This window comes from Daktulosphaira vitifoliae, unplaced genomic scaffold, assembly GCF_025091365.1.
Source record: "Daktulosphaira vitifoliae isolate Bord-2020 unplaced genomic scaffold, ASM2509136v1 Scaffold_4, whole genome shotgun sequence".
NCBI classification, from domain to species: domain Eukaryota; kingdom Metazoa; phylum Arthropoda; class Insecta; order Hemiptera; family Phylloxeridae; genus Daktulosphaira; species Daktulosphaira vitifoliae.
In genome coordinates, this window is record NW_026099575.1 from 11,021,492 (window position 1) to 11,036,043 (window position 14,552).

At 25.1% G+C, this 14,552-nt stretch overlaps 1 protein-coding gene across 3 annotated transcripts in view; it reads left to right on the forward strand.

Moving 5' to 3' along the window:
- LOC126904519 (thrombospondin type-1 domain-containing protein 4-like) overlaps nucleotides 1-14,552 on the forward strand; it is a 58,839-nt gene that overhangs the window by 2,440 nt on the left and 41,847 nt on the right. For 2 of the 3 annotated variants that reach the window (XM_050683604.1, XM_050683606.1), the window contains exons 2-4: nucleotides 4,538-4,625; nucleotides 11,108-11,286; nucleotides 13,666-13,768. In XM_050683604.1, coding sequence (XP_050539561.1) covers nucleotides 4,538-4,625; nucleotides 11,108-11,286; nucleotides 13,666-13,768 — 370 coding nt within the window. Of the gene's footprint in view, nucleotides 1-3,257; nucleotides 3,281-4,537; nucleotides 4,626-11,107; nucleotides 11,287-13,665; nucleotides 13,769-14,552 lie in introns of those variants that run through there. The other variant, XM_050683605.1, reaches the window with a different exon arrangement.

A 14,552-nucleotide genomic window follows, 5' to 3' on the forward strand; every position in this document is an offset into this window, starting at 1 on the left:
CTCAGTTAATTAATTAATAGATAGTTATTATTCGTTTAACAAAAAAAAAAAAATTTATAAATATATATTTTTCTATTCGAAAAGCATCGAAAAATACTCAATTTTAATTTCGTTAGAATATTTATATATATATATATTTAATAAAATTATTTTTTTAATGAAGTCACCATTCTCTTATATGCCAGTGATGGATCCCAGGAGATCAAAATATTCATGACCCTTTCTGAAAAAGGTGCAATATCATAATTTTTTTGTTAAACATCTTCTGGATCCATCTTCGACTTATTCATTGGTGTTCGATCAATTTATAGTTAGCGATGTTTAAATATGTCTTACGTGATTAGGGATATTTTTAAAAAGTTGTTAAAAAATAGTTGTTTACGGGCTCTATTTATATCACACCTATACAAATAATCACTAGTCCTATTGTCATATACCATTATGTAAAGCCAAGGAACGCGAACCATCTGGTCAAGACATAAAGCCTTAAAAGATTAAAAAAAACGATCTTACGGCTGGATAAATGTGCAACGTTAATCAGTATAAAATATTATCTTTTTATAATTTCAAGTTTTATTTTGTAATTTTAATTTCTTTTGAAATTTTCTTCCTTCAAAAATAAAATAATATTAATAATAAGTATCAACAACGACTATATTATTTTGCTAGTTGCTTTGGTTACGTTATTTCATATTATAGGTGTATTACGATATTAATTTTCGTATGTTCCCATCATAAAATTATAGGTTTAGCTGAAAAATAATTAAAAAAATAAAATATATCATATTTACAAGATCTAATAGAACAACTTGGTTTTTTACAATAAGTTTCATATAAGAAGGATTAGTTTAAAGTGTATAGGATTTACTCGGACTCTTTTTATTTATTAATAAATATTACATTGTAGTATATTTAACATAAGGGATGCCTTTTTGTATTTTATGTTAGAATTAATTACTTAAAGTTAGGATATTATGTGTATTTATTTTGAAAATATTTTAAGTAGAATATGTATTAATCTGATTATTCTGTTTGATTACACGCAACTAATTATCAAATTTTAATTTTTTATATTACATAAGAATATTGTTTAAATTATACAGAGGAATAATTTGTATGTATCAAAAAAATTAATGATACAAAGTACCAACTAATAGTATCCTAAATTTCACTATAGTACTTTGGTATTTTAAATCGCACTATATATATATTTATGTAACTAAATGTGTGTACACTGTTACAAAGTAATATTATCTATTGTTTTCGACTATAATCTTAGTACTAAGTTACGATTCTATATAATCATTTTTATTCGAAAATTTTCTTTAAACTGCACCTGGAGCGGCACCGATCGATTATAGTTGTACGGTAATATTAATACTGTACACTATGGAGAATGCATTGGAATATAATGAATTAAGAGCATAACCTTTTTATCGTACACAATATTAAATATTTCTTCTATAGATTTTGTTTGTGATAATATGTATACAAACACATTATATTTATTAACACTTGATGAGTTTCAACAGCTGAGTAAAAATAATATGACACATAGTGTTTTAGTTTTGTACATTTCTTTTAACTTCTACTGTTAATTTTGATTTTAACAAAAAGATAATGACGAATTTTTCATAAACTATGAAGTAGTAAGGTATGTGGTTATATTTTCAAAAACAAATTGATTTTATTTTTAATAATTTTTGTTTGAAAAAAATATTTTGAGTGTAATATTTAAATTTATATTCACGTAAAGTTAAAATTTTGCTGTTCACTTGCACTTGAATATTACAGCTTTAATCTACACAACAAATTTGTTAAGCTTTATCTTTTAATCTTAAACTATTATATTAAATTTCGTTATTTATTGCATTATTGCTATTGTATAAAGATTATATATGACGGAATTCTAGATCAATCTAATTAAACGGTAATGAATAAAAGTTTTACACTGTAGTGGTAGATAAAAAATAATTCAATGTTTGTTACATTACATAAAATGTGCATTAAATGTCATAAAAAAGTTCAAAAGAAAATTACTGATAAATTTTTGAATCATGAATTATGGTACATTTATTATCAATCGATTATGCTACTAATATTCATGTTTGTTATACAATGAACAGCATACATTAAAAATAAACAATAAAATAAGACCGGCAAGTGCGTATTGGACGCACACTTGTTAGGCTTTCGTAGCAGTTTTTTTTTTATTTCTCATTCATTCATTAGATGTAATAAATACTAGTAAATAATATACAAGCCGTATAATATTTTAAATCTTAAACATTCATCATATCTTATTAACCTCCTCTTTTATAGCTGTTATTACTAACTTGAAAAATCTATTGAATTTTTGTTTTGTTTTTATCTTTTTCTTTAATGTGAGCTCATCTGTAGCTTCCATGAGGTATTATTTTACTGGCATAATCATGGGGAAATATGACACCCATGTCCCACTATGACAAAAGTAATTATGTTGTAATGATAATTTTTTTTTCGTTTAGAGAGGAAAGAAAAAATTTTTTATAAAGTATATCACCCCCAAGACGAAATCCTAATTACGTCACTGTATTATGTTTAGACCAATTCAATTCTATTTTGTTTTTAATATTACAAAAAAATTAATTTAGGGGATGAAAAAACTACTAATATTAAAATGAACATATTTTATTAATAAATTATAAACCTTTGAATGAGTAAAAAATTAAATAAAGGAGATTTCCTAAAAACATTCGAGCTATTAAACAAATGTTTATATTATTTTCTATAAATAATCATTTAACTTGAAATGATTGTATAATTTCATTATGCTTTTTTTCTAGTGAACATTTGTTGACAACATAAGAAACATATTTTTCAAAAATAATTTTCAGAGATTATTTCTACAAATACAATAATAAATATAATATTTACAAATAGTTTTTATTGTATTTGTTGTAGACTATTATATTTTAGTGGTCAACTAGTAGCGCTAACTGCAGGATAGCACATCATAACTTAAATATTTTACGAAAAATAACACGTGGGTGTCGATGAGAAATACAACCAGAAAGTCATCTTTGTGTTCATTTCCTATCGTCGGTGGTAAAAATATATCAATCTTACTGTGAAAAGGAATCTCTCGATCGCGTGTAATTTTCAGTGCAACACGAGACGTTCGTTGCGCGGTAGGCGTATTGTCGTTTTATTTATTGACCTTATATTATAACATGCGCTTAATATTGAAATAATATGCACGTAACCAATAATGTGTCAAAACGCGTATAAAAATGTTATGGTAATTTTTTTTTGTCTTTTTTAAACATACAATTAAACTTGTTAATATTGTTGTGGAGTAATTGTATAATAATAATAATAATAAAAATTAAAATGCATACCCAATGAAACTTTTGAAAATAAATTTGGAAATTGTTTAAAAAATGTCCAGAGGAAACACATTAAATGTTTATATATTTATAATATATATTTTTATAAAATATGTAGAAATATAATATCGAACGTTAAATACATATCGTTATATTACTTTGTTTTATTTTAGACTCATGTATAATAATTATTAATAATGAATACAAATCACATGAAACTCGATATTGATTACCCGAAAATCTAAATATCAATTGAGAAAAAACATGTTTTTAGAAACCTAAGGAGATTAATTTCCCCACCTCCCCAGTCCATTAATGACAATGATTATTGAGTTATAATCACATATCACTTATTTTGTTCATCAATCTTATTATCAGTTACTTTTTCGACAAAAAAATATGTTATTGTAAATTGTCAAAAGCCAATAGGCTTTTGATATTCACATATGTATCTTCATTTATCTGCTATACATAATTGTTAGTTCCATCTCTTATGTTTTATAGGGATGTAAAATTTACTTTTTTTAATGGTTACATAGTATTAAACTAGCTCATAAAAAAGAAAATGTTGTAATTAAAAAAAATATTGGTCGATAACAACTTTTAGATTAGTGTTTTGGAAGATATTCACATTTTTGTATATAGACAGCAAGAAGAGAAATAACTATGATGAAATTAGCAGCATTCGGACTTCAACTCTGGTTAATAACTTCCAAATCATCGGTCCAAAAGTTGTTATCAATCAATCATTTTCTATTTTAAAAGCTAGTTTAATCAGTTGAATCTGTTCATTTATGATAGAATGTTGTTTACACCAATTAAGTTGTAAACAAACAATACTTAACTAACAAAATCCAAACAAAAAAAAATGTCAAAAATTGTATTATTTGAGGAGAAATTGAATGACTAACATTAAATGAATTACTCTGTATTCCAATCCTGTAAAAATAGGACATATGGTCACTCTACTATACAATATTACTTAAGTTTTCTACTATGGTGAGCACCTTATTGGATTTTTAGTTTTTTAGCGATCCCTACTATGAATAAAATTAAAAAACCTTATTTTTGGTTACCCTGAATAATTAGTTCATGATTTGTGGCTGAGAAAATCAACTATTAAGCATTAATATATTTGCTATGAATGATTTTAATTTTTCTGTTAATAGGTTAATTTTTGTTTCATCAAGTTTTACTGTTGCCAACAACCAGGAGAAAAAGGTCGCAGTAAATCAGAAAAGATCTGCAATTATTGCTGTGAGTATAATGTTATTATGGTATTAAATTATCAGAATTTTTTTTATTTACCACAATATTTTTCATTTTTCATATACTTATAATTTTTGTAAGTATATAAGCATTAACAGAAATGGGGAACTCCTTTTAACAACGTTATATCTCAAAAAATTTAATTTTTTTTAGAAGAGCAATTTAAAAAATTTTAAATGCATTGAAAATAAATAATTTAATTTGATCTCAAGCTGTTGTTTATAAGTTTTAGTTATTAAAATTAAGCTGGGATATACTACTTTTTTAGAATTTTCTGAAAACAACAATAAAAAATATCATATTTTAATATATAGCGTTATTAAAATGCAAGTGAAAAGTTCTCTTTATGCATTTTCATTAAATTATTATTTATCACTCATTATTATATTAAGTATAAATGTTATATACTTGATATCAAAAAAAATATGTTTTTTTGATTTAATTTATGAAAATCTTGAACTAATGAAACATATTATTTATTAAGCTCTGAACTGCTTTATTTGTGATTGCGTGATTATTGAAGTCACATAATAAATCTTAATGTATTTAATTTTCTTGTGATAATGCCTTTTTTGTGAAATGGCGTGTTAAAATTTAAATGTACGCTCTTTCAATCCAACTATTCTATTTTATATACAGCAACAACTAATAAAATTATTTCAAAAATAATAATATAAGTAAATATAATTAGCCCACCTCTACGGGTGTTAGTTTTTTTAATATAGAAAGTTATATGTTCTTACATTGTTGTATAATTTATTTGTGTACAACAAGAACCAACGTGTGGCCGACGAATTGTCAAACAAGTGATAATTTTATCTTATAATTGATACTTTTTAATAGAAAGCATTGCTGTAAGGTTATACCGTTTGTTTATAACTCATAAATTAATAGAGATATGTAATCCAATATTTTAACATAAATGTTTGAATTAGTGACCTTGAATGACCAATTCTAAATTAAAGATTGCTGTTTGATTGTTTGTTTTTGAAATGAATGAATATTACTTTTCATTTTGATTGTAATTAACCTTGTTGAAAAATGTATAAATTGCATGTTGAGCTAGCTACCTTCAATGTAATTATAGTATAGTACTGTTTAATATAATATATGTATAATATTATAGAGCTCAATATGATTTAAGTTTTAGTGTTATAACAAAATATAATGTATTTTAAAAATTCTTCCATACTTCATTTAACATCAATAGTCAGAGCGAGTGCCCCGGGCCTATCTTGAATTTTATTAGCATGCTTACTTTGGTTTTGAATTTTGATAATGTTTTTTATTTTGAAGCAATATACTTTGATTTTCCCAGCCAAGCTGCATAGGGAAGCCTATCTAAAGGTACTACCCCAGAGTTCACACAAGTCTTTTTCCAGGCCTAAATGTAATATTTTAGTACAAAACCACCAAATTCTAATCTAATAAAAAGAAGCTCTGTTCCTTGGCTTCCTTAATCGTTGATTTTATGTTTTATTATCTAATTATTAATTACCCATTTGTGACTTTTATTACTGTTATAATAATCATTCATCGACAGATATAAAGTAAATTCTTGAATCTTATTTATTAAATTGCAGTAGACACTAGTAATGTTTAATTATTTAGTGTTTAACATAGAAAAATATTGTGAAAGACAATTTATTTTTTATTAACAATTTGCAGAAAAAATGAATTTCAGTATGGTAAGTACTTCCCTTACTTTTAAAAGAAGTTTAATTCGATTAATAAGTTGTTGTATCTTTGCATATATTATTATAGAGTATCATATTGTGTATACAATATACCCTAAAGCTCTAAGTAATTTACCGTCTAGGGAAAATCTTTAATGCCGCCTTATTTTTTTTTTTGTTACTTTCATATATTTTGAATGAAAATTCCTAAAAATTTTAAAATGTTCCTTTGTGTATTTGTGCATAAAGCTCCGAGATTCCCATAATATTTAAAAGTAAAATCATATTTTATAGTAATTCTTGATGAAACTTTAATTCTTCTTGTTTCCTAGAAATTTGCCAACTTTTATTGGTAATCTCTTTTAAATACAATTTTTTATGTGTGTGTGAGTAATTATTTCGTATTGTGATTTATCGTTTATTCATGAATGTGTGATCAAGACGACAGGAAGATGTTACTGGTTAAATCATCCAGATGATTTATCTAAAGTGGAGCCAATTTAATTACCGTAAACACTATTTGGCCAGGTGTTATCACGTAGATCGAGTTGTCGCCTTAGGCTAGAAGATTCTTTTATGCTTGATTTCTTTATTAAAAGTATGATTAGTAGTATAGACGCTATATCTAGTAAATGTGTGGGTGCTATTGAGATTTTATTTTATCATGTCGTATTATTAGACCTAGTTGCAGTTCAGTGATGAAATTTTTATTAAGTGAAATTGAAACTAAATTTTGAAATACACATGAATAACTTGCTTATTCTAAACATTAAAAACGTTTATCATTCACAATTAACTTGNGCATTAAAAACTTTTATCATTCACAATTAACTTGAACAATTTAATACATATATATATATATATACCCGCCTACGATAATTAATCTAATTGAACGTTTTACATATCATTATTTCATTGTATATCAACATTCGTGTAAAAGAATGAAATAACAAATAAAAATAATTTTTGATTTTTGAAAAGATTTATTGTTCCTCCAATTATTTTTAACCCACAATATACTAACATCACTTCAAATGTTTCAAGAGCCCTCCTGCTAGGATTGGTTAAACTATTTATCTCACGATGATTTCTTAATAACTGTGTCTCATATTATAAATCATAGTTCAAAGTTTTATTATTAAGTAAATAACAACTGTAACATCCTTGTTTACAATTTTTTATTTATAATGACAAGTTTTCAAAAGGATAATAATTTTTTATGTCGACTGAAATCAAACTCTTATAGTAATACTTCCCATTACCAGAATCCTTAAAAGCGTTTTTACTTTGAATTAAAAAAAAATAAAGAGAAATTATTTTAAAATCATAAGAGNGAATTAAAAAAAAAAAAAGAGAAATTATTTTAAAATCATAAGAGTTCAAGTTTAATGACAATTAATAATTTTGTAAATCAACTGTGCTTATAAAATATAGAATAAACGACACATTGTTTAAATATTACATTTTTTCTGTATCTTAGGAATTATTTATTTAACTTTTTGTTATTTTTNGGGAATTATATATTTAACTTTTTGTTATTTTTGACACTAAAAATATGACATTCGTTTAATTTTTGTCAGTATAAATCTAGAAGTATGTACAGTCTGTTCCAAAACTTTGCGGTATGTAAACAAAATGAAATGTTGCAGATCTGCATTGAAATATACGGGTAGTAGTGTTCGGTTTAAGTAATTCGTTAGCGGTAACCGCATCGGTTCTGTGTATGTTAGGTTATGTATCGAGAGTATATTAGTATGTTATTTGGGTGGAATTATTCCATATTAAAAGGTTGGACCGGATCCAATGTTGTTTTTTGTACCTATTATTTTCTGACAATCCAGTGAGCCATGACTAGTACTTTGTCAATGTTGACAGGTTAGCTTATGATTCCATTTATATATCCATAGTATAACGGAGACATTTTTTCCGTTTTAATTTATCAAATTTCACTTTGCTAGTCGACACTTCTATTTTAAACACAATTAAAACACGAGAATGTGCATACGAAAGGCGTATACTGATCAATTTTGACAACTATAAATCGATAATGAATTTTACCGATGCTTCGATTATTTGTTACTGAAAATTATTTTTGCTCTCATTATAGATGTAACCGAAGAAGAGGCATAAGCCTTTTTTTAATGATAAAAATTATTTCTGTCCAAGGACACGGAAAAAAGTATGATTGAAATAACCATTTATATGGTTATCCTAATCCGAAACTCACATACATAAAATTTACAATTAAAAATTTATTACTATATAAAAAATTTATAATTATGTACAACAAATTCTTTTGATGATGATAATAAAATGTTGGTCTTGCTTTTGTTAAATCAAGAATGTTTTATTATAAATTTTTTTATTTAAGTAAAAAGCTCCTGTCAATAAACTTAAACTTTTTTTTGAGCTGGGTACATTTTTATTTTTGATACTGAATGTTGTATTTATTAATACATAAGTTAAGGAATTCAGAAACTAAAAATTTCACCTTTTTACCCTTGATAATAATTTTTAAAGTTGAGTTTTACAAAGTTTTAAAATATATTATATTTTAATATTTATATTATATTGATTAAAGTGTAGATATTAATACAAATTTTAATTAATATGGTTATATAAGCTACATTATGCGGTTACTTTAACCGAACACGTGGGTAAACACCACTATAATTCCCAACCGAATTGATTCAGTTATTTTAACTAAACGTCCTCGCTAAAATTACCAACTAAGATGGTTGAGTATAATATGGCTCTCCCATATATATATATATATCATTTTTAACTGTTTATTATACAAAAATTATACTTTCCATGAACAACTAGCCTGTTTCTTTACTTACTGAACACCTTGTATAATAAAATTTCTTTAGTACTTATTTCAAACACTTTTCATGATGAGTAGTTCTTTGGCATACATGCTATTAGTATTGAATTGATTATACAATAGACTTAGTCATTATTTACATATTTTTTTTACTATATAAATTTTAACCGTTTACCATAAAAAAATAACTTTTTTCCGTCTGAAAAGTAGAAAACTCAAAGAAATCGTGTCTTAAACTATTTCATTTTTATATCTATGACTATAAGATTATATTAGATAAGAAAATTAAATTATAAATTATTTTTAATATAACTGTTTCAATTAGTATTGTTCATTAAAACAAGGGTCGGATACGAAAAAAATATTTCTTTTAACATTTAAATATATTATAAAGTTTGAAAAGGATATTTTTTTTAAATAAAATTTTTAGTTTTTGAGTTACATTTTAATAAAAAAATGTTTAACGTTTATAATTGTTTTGTTATTGATGACGTTTTCTTGTTCTGCATTAAAATTTTTTTCACTATAACTCTCGTGTAAGGTTAAAAATGGCTTAAATAAAATCTCTACTTTAAAAATTTCTTTAAAATAAAATTGTTGTACATAGAGAATTTAAAATTAAAAGTGTATATTTCTCTCCCTAAATTTTTCACACATGTTTAATTATTGTATAGTGGGTGTTTTAATGGGGAGATATAAAGATTAGCTCCCCAATAAAAATAAATATAAAGTAATTATTTATTTTAGAGGTGGTAGTAAAATAATTCTTCTGTATACCCCTTCCCCAGATTAACTCTTGATAACACCCCTCTATTAGTTGAATAATTCAATTTATGGAATTCTAGTTTTTGAAATTAACTTTTAAGTGTTTGTATTTTATTTATTTAAAAATTCCATTATATACATTTCTAATATTAATATTAATTTCGGTTGTGTAAAATAATGAAACTGTCACACGTCATTAGAGATAACAATACTTTGTCTTATGAGTAAAAATATGTATTATTCATTAACAGTGAAATACTTAATTTGTATCTTTTTTTTAATCATTTGATTTGGTCTACCACAAATATTTGTTTTGTTATCTGTCTCTAATGTACACATTAATTACTATACTTAAAGAATTATTGAGTATAGTGTGTTGTGATTTGTTAATTAACCGAATGTATGTTCCCAGTTATTTGCTAGCTAACATTGTTTCATCAAAAACGTATAAAACTGATACCGATTTAATCATTATATCTTTGATTTATGATGTTGTATGTACTTGTTCCTGGAAAGTATTAAATTCCTATGAACTTTCCGGTACTTCTTTTTATTTCTATTTTATACTTGAAGATTTTTTAGACTGTTATGAAAGTTCATACTTTAATTTTAAATGTGAATTATGAAACGTACAACAAAAAGTTTACTATAGTTAGTGGGAACAATCTCTCTATCTTGAATTTGTCACTGAACTCATTGTTTCTATTCGATTAATTGTAGTGCTCATCTATTGTTCTCTTACTTGGGTACTAGTAAAAGCATCCCGATTGTGTATAATATCTAAATGTGTTTCATTCATTATTTCACTATTTCTAGTTCAGGAAGCGTTTAGAATTTCAAGTATATCTCATACGCATTGATCGTTGACCTGTAACCGACTCCACCTCCCGCACACGCATAGCTAACTTATAATTTTTTTGTATTCTTCATTGGATGTAATACGATTGATTAATTTAAGGTTTTGATAAAAAAAATACTAAAAAAAGTCAATTAGGTACTCATTTTAATTTTAAGGGTTGCCAGTAAATAAAAAAATGTTTAGTTAGTTAGAACATTTGACAGTTAAATTTTATTAATTTAAAATTAAACATTTCGAGAATTGATAAACAATAAGAAATTGACTATCAATTTGTTTGTATGTTTGCAAATAATAATGTATTATTATTAAAGTTGTAAACAAAACATTTCAAAATAATTTTTAGGTATATGAAAACAAAAGAACATCAAATATATATTTCAATTCAACATTAAAATCAAGTAATGAAAATGATCTTGGAGAATGGTCTCAATGGTCTTCTTGGACTCCATGTTCTACATCTTGTGGTTTAGGAGTTACGAAACAAACAAGGCATTGTTTAAAGAAGCCTGTCAATGTGAAAAGGTTATAACAAATTTGGCAAAGCTTTTTTTTTATAAATATACAATTAATAAAAATATTCATGATATTTTGACGACAAATCTAATAACTTTTGATGAAGCAAATATTTTACGTTACAGTTTTGGAGTTATGTTAAAATCATATTTTTTGTTATTTGTCTCTAGTGAGTAATTTTGATGAGTCGATAACAACTTTAGGATAAATGCTTGTTGAGTTACAAGCATTATAATACGTTGAATGAGTATATAGTGCGGACGGAGAATGTATTATAAATATACACCGGTGCAAGCTGTACCCACCCGCACTACATACCCACACAATGCATTAATAAAATATTTACTCAATGAGTACTTATCCTAAAGTTGTTATCGACCCATCAACATTTTTTTGTAAAAGAATATCTATTTTGAAATTAAAAAATTATAATAATTAAATTTTTTTTCTTATTATAGACAAATAATAAAAACTACGATTTTAATGAAGTCCAAAACGGTAAAAATGATTTAAAAAAAAATGTTACCCAAAATATTTACTGAATTTAAAGTTTTTAAATTCTTCAAAATATCGTGAACCATGTTATAATACTGTTAAATTACTTTGACTAAATATTTATTATTTAAAAAATAAAAATTACAGTTAAATTAACAAAAACTCATAATTTATTTAAGAAAAAGATTATGAATTGATTTTGATAATGCACTTGTTGATTTTATATTAGGATTTTTTCCAACATATCTTAAAAGAGATTTGGCATATATTAACTCAACGTAAATTTTTAATTGTGTACATAATTTTAATTTTATTACAATTACTTAAATGTTATTAAATAAAATGAACACGTAATCTTTTTAAAAAAAGTAAATAATGATTACATGATAATTCCTCGTATAATCATTTTTTTTATGTGGTTTATTTATTTCTCGTTTAAAAGTCTTTTTCGGAAATATATTTTTTAAAAACATGTGTTTTACTGAGAAATAATATAGGTAGAATAAAATGTTTATGATTATCAAAGTGTTTGCACCTTAATTATTATTCGTTTAAGGTGTTTCACAACAAAAAGAAACTCAAATCTTTTAATATCATGTTATCAATATCAATTCAATTTTATGTTTACATTTTCTGGATACATTATAGGTTGTATATGATCATACATTATAATAACAAGATGATCCACCTCCCTAATTGATCGTTTAGGTGCCGATGCAAAGAACGAAAATAATAAACCGACCGTTGCCTGGAACCTAACATTACTGTCATTAAGATGCGCGTTTATCACGACATGTGATACACCCAGTGCACATTACTTATAAATCTACCTTATTGTTTTTTTTTCATTCTATTTTTGTTCTGCATTATGTATAATACCATTTAAATTTTCATAATACACGGCCACTTAAAAAAGTGGTCTTCTGTACCAGCCTTTTTATCCAAATAATGACCTCCGACAAAATCACTTAACGATATTTAAAGCATATAATTGAAAATAATGCTAGATCAAAAATAAAACTGATGTTTTACTTAACCATCACTGTTTTATTTGAGCAGGAAACATTCGTAAGAAAATAAAATAAGTTTACAATATCCATTAAACTTAGATAACTTAGATTTTCATGATGACTTTTATACCAACCCCTATTTCGAATTTTGATACGTCAATTGTGAATGAATTCGTTTTGTCATGTCTCTCGACAACCGATGATGTTGCAGGCGCCACGTTACATTTTTTTTTTTTTACGAAGGGGAAAAATAGTGATCAGTAATACCATATGTTTTATAGTTAAATGTTATTTTCAACGTAAAAAATTGATGCGTTATGGGTTGCAGTACTGATTAGAACACCGTGACGATCTAATGTTTATGTATTTCCGCCACGATTGTTATGTTAATAAAAAAACATAGGAATAAAATATTACCCACTAATGTACACAGCAGCAATTATATCATACTGTTAAAACAACAGTACAACTTTATGAAGTCTATTAAAATGCATTAAATTTGGTGATGAAATGATAGACGATTTATATTTATTATTATCAATTGTGTGTTATGTAGAACGAATTTGCTTTTAATTTTAGTATTTTATTTAATGGTCTTTATTCTATAGTATAAATTGAACCATGCTAAATGTCCTAAAATATTACATTAATAGTATTTTTTGAATAACTTTCTTTTTAAATTAATGTAGTATTAAAATTAATGATATTTATTATATTAAAACTAAAAATGAAATTATAGTTTAAATATTTCGAAAATAAAATTTCAATTTGAATATTGATTTGTCTTTTTAATTTATTTCGAATTAATTTAATAAACACGTAAAATAGCTTATTTTATATGTATTCTTGTTGATTAAATTTCAAAAAATTTATACTAACACAGGAATGCTGTCTTTAAAAGACAGCGACTAAAAGAATCACCAGAAGAGAATGCCAAGTGTCGAATTCAATCAGAAGAGATTCGGTATCACGTTTGCAACAAACAGGTGAGACATCTTTATAATTAATTTAAAAAAGCGATACTTTATAATTTTCTTCGTTGACACTGTATTTTATTAGTACAAGAAAAGTACTTGCATCTATAAATTCCCTCAAAGGTTTAAATATGATTTTAATCTACACAAAAAAACATTTTTTAAATTATAAAAGTTATGAGCGAGAAAGATGATTGTTAAATCAATTAGTCAATCAATGAAATGTAAATTTAATAAGTATTAAATGCGATAACCTTTATAATCATTATGGTTTTGTTGATTTTAAGGTGTTATTTGTATCAATGTATTGAATAAATATATTGATTTATTATAATAAACGTATAACTGTAAATACATAAAAGTATAGATGTACATTTATACAATTAATCAAAATAATATTTTCATATGTATATTTCTATTGACCCAAGGTGAAACAGTAGGAGGGCTTTAATTGTCGAAGATAGCGTTTAAGGACTTAGGGACATTGGTCAGGATGACTGGTCATTGTTATAGAGGAGTTCGTGTGAGGTAAAAACACACGGCTAGGGTGCCAAAACGTCTTCGGAATTTCTTTGACTTCAAGGTCGACTTTCAACGGGGTTTTCTCCAAGTAGATTCTTTTTGATGTGAATGATACTTGAGATTTAAAGAAGGCTTAAAAAATACGTCATTAACAATAAGCAAAATCGTGTTGTTATTATTATATAAAATACATTTTCGTCGAAATCAAAATTATTTAATGATTAGTCTCTAGTTAAGTGCAACTACATTAAAAAATAAAAAGACTAAAATCCAT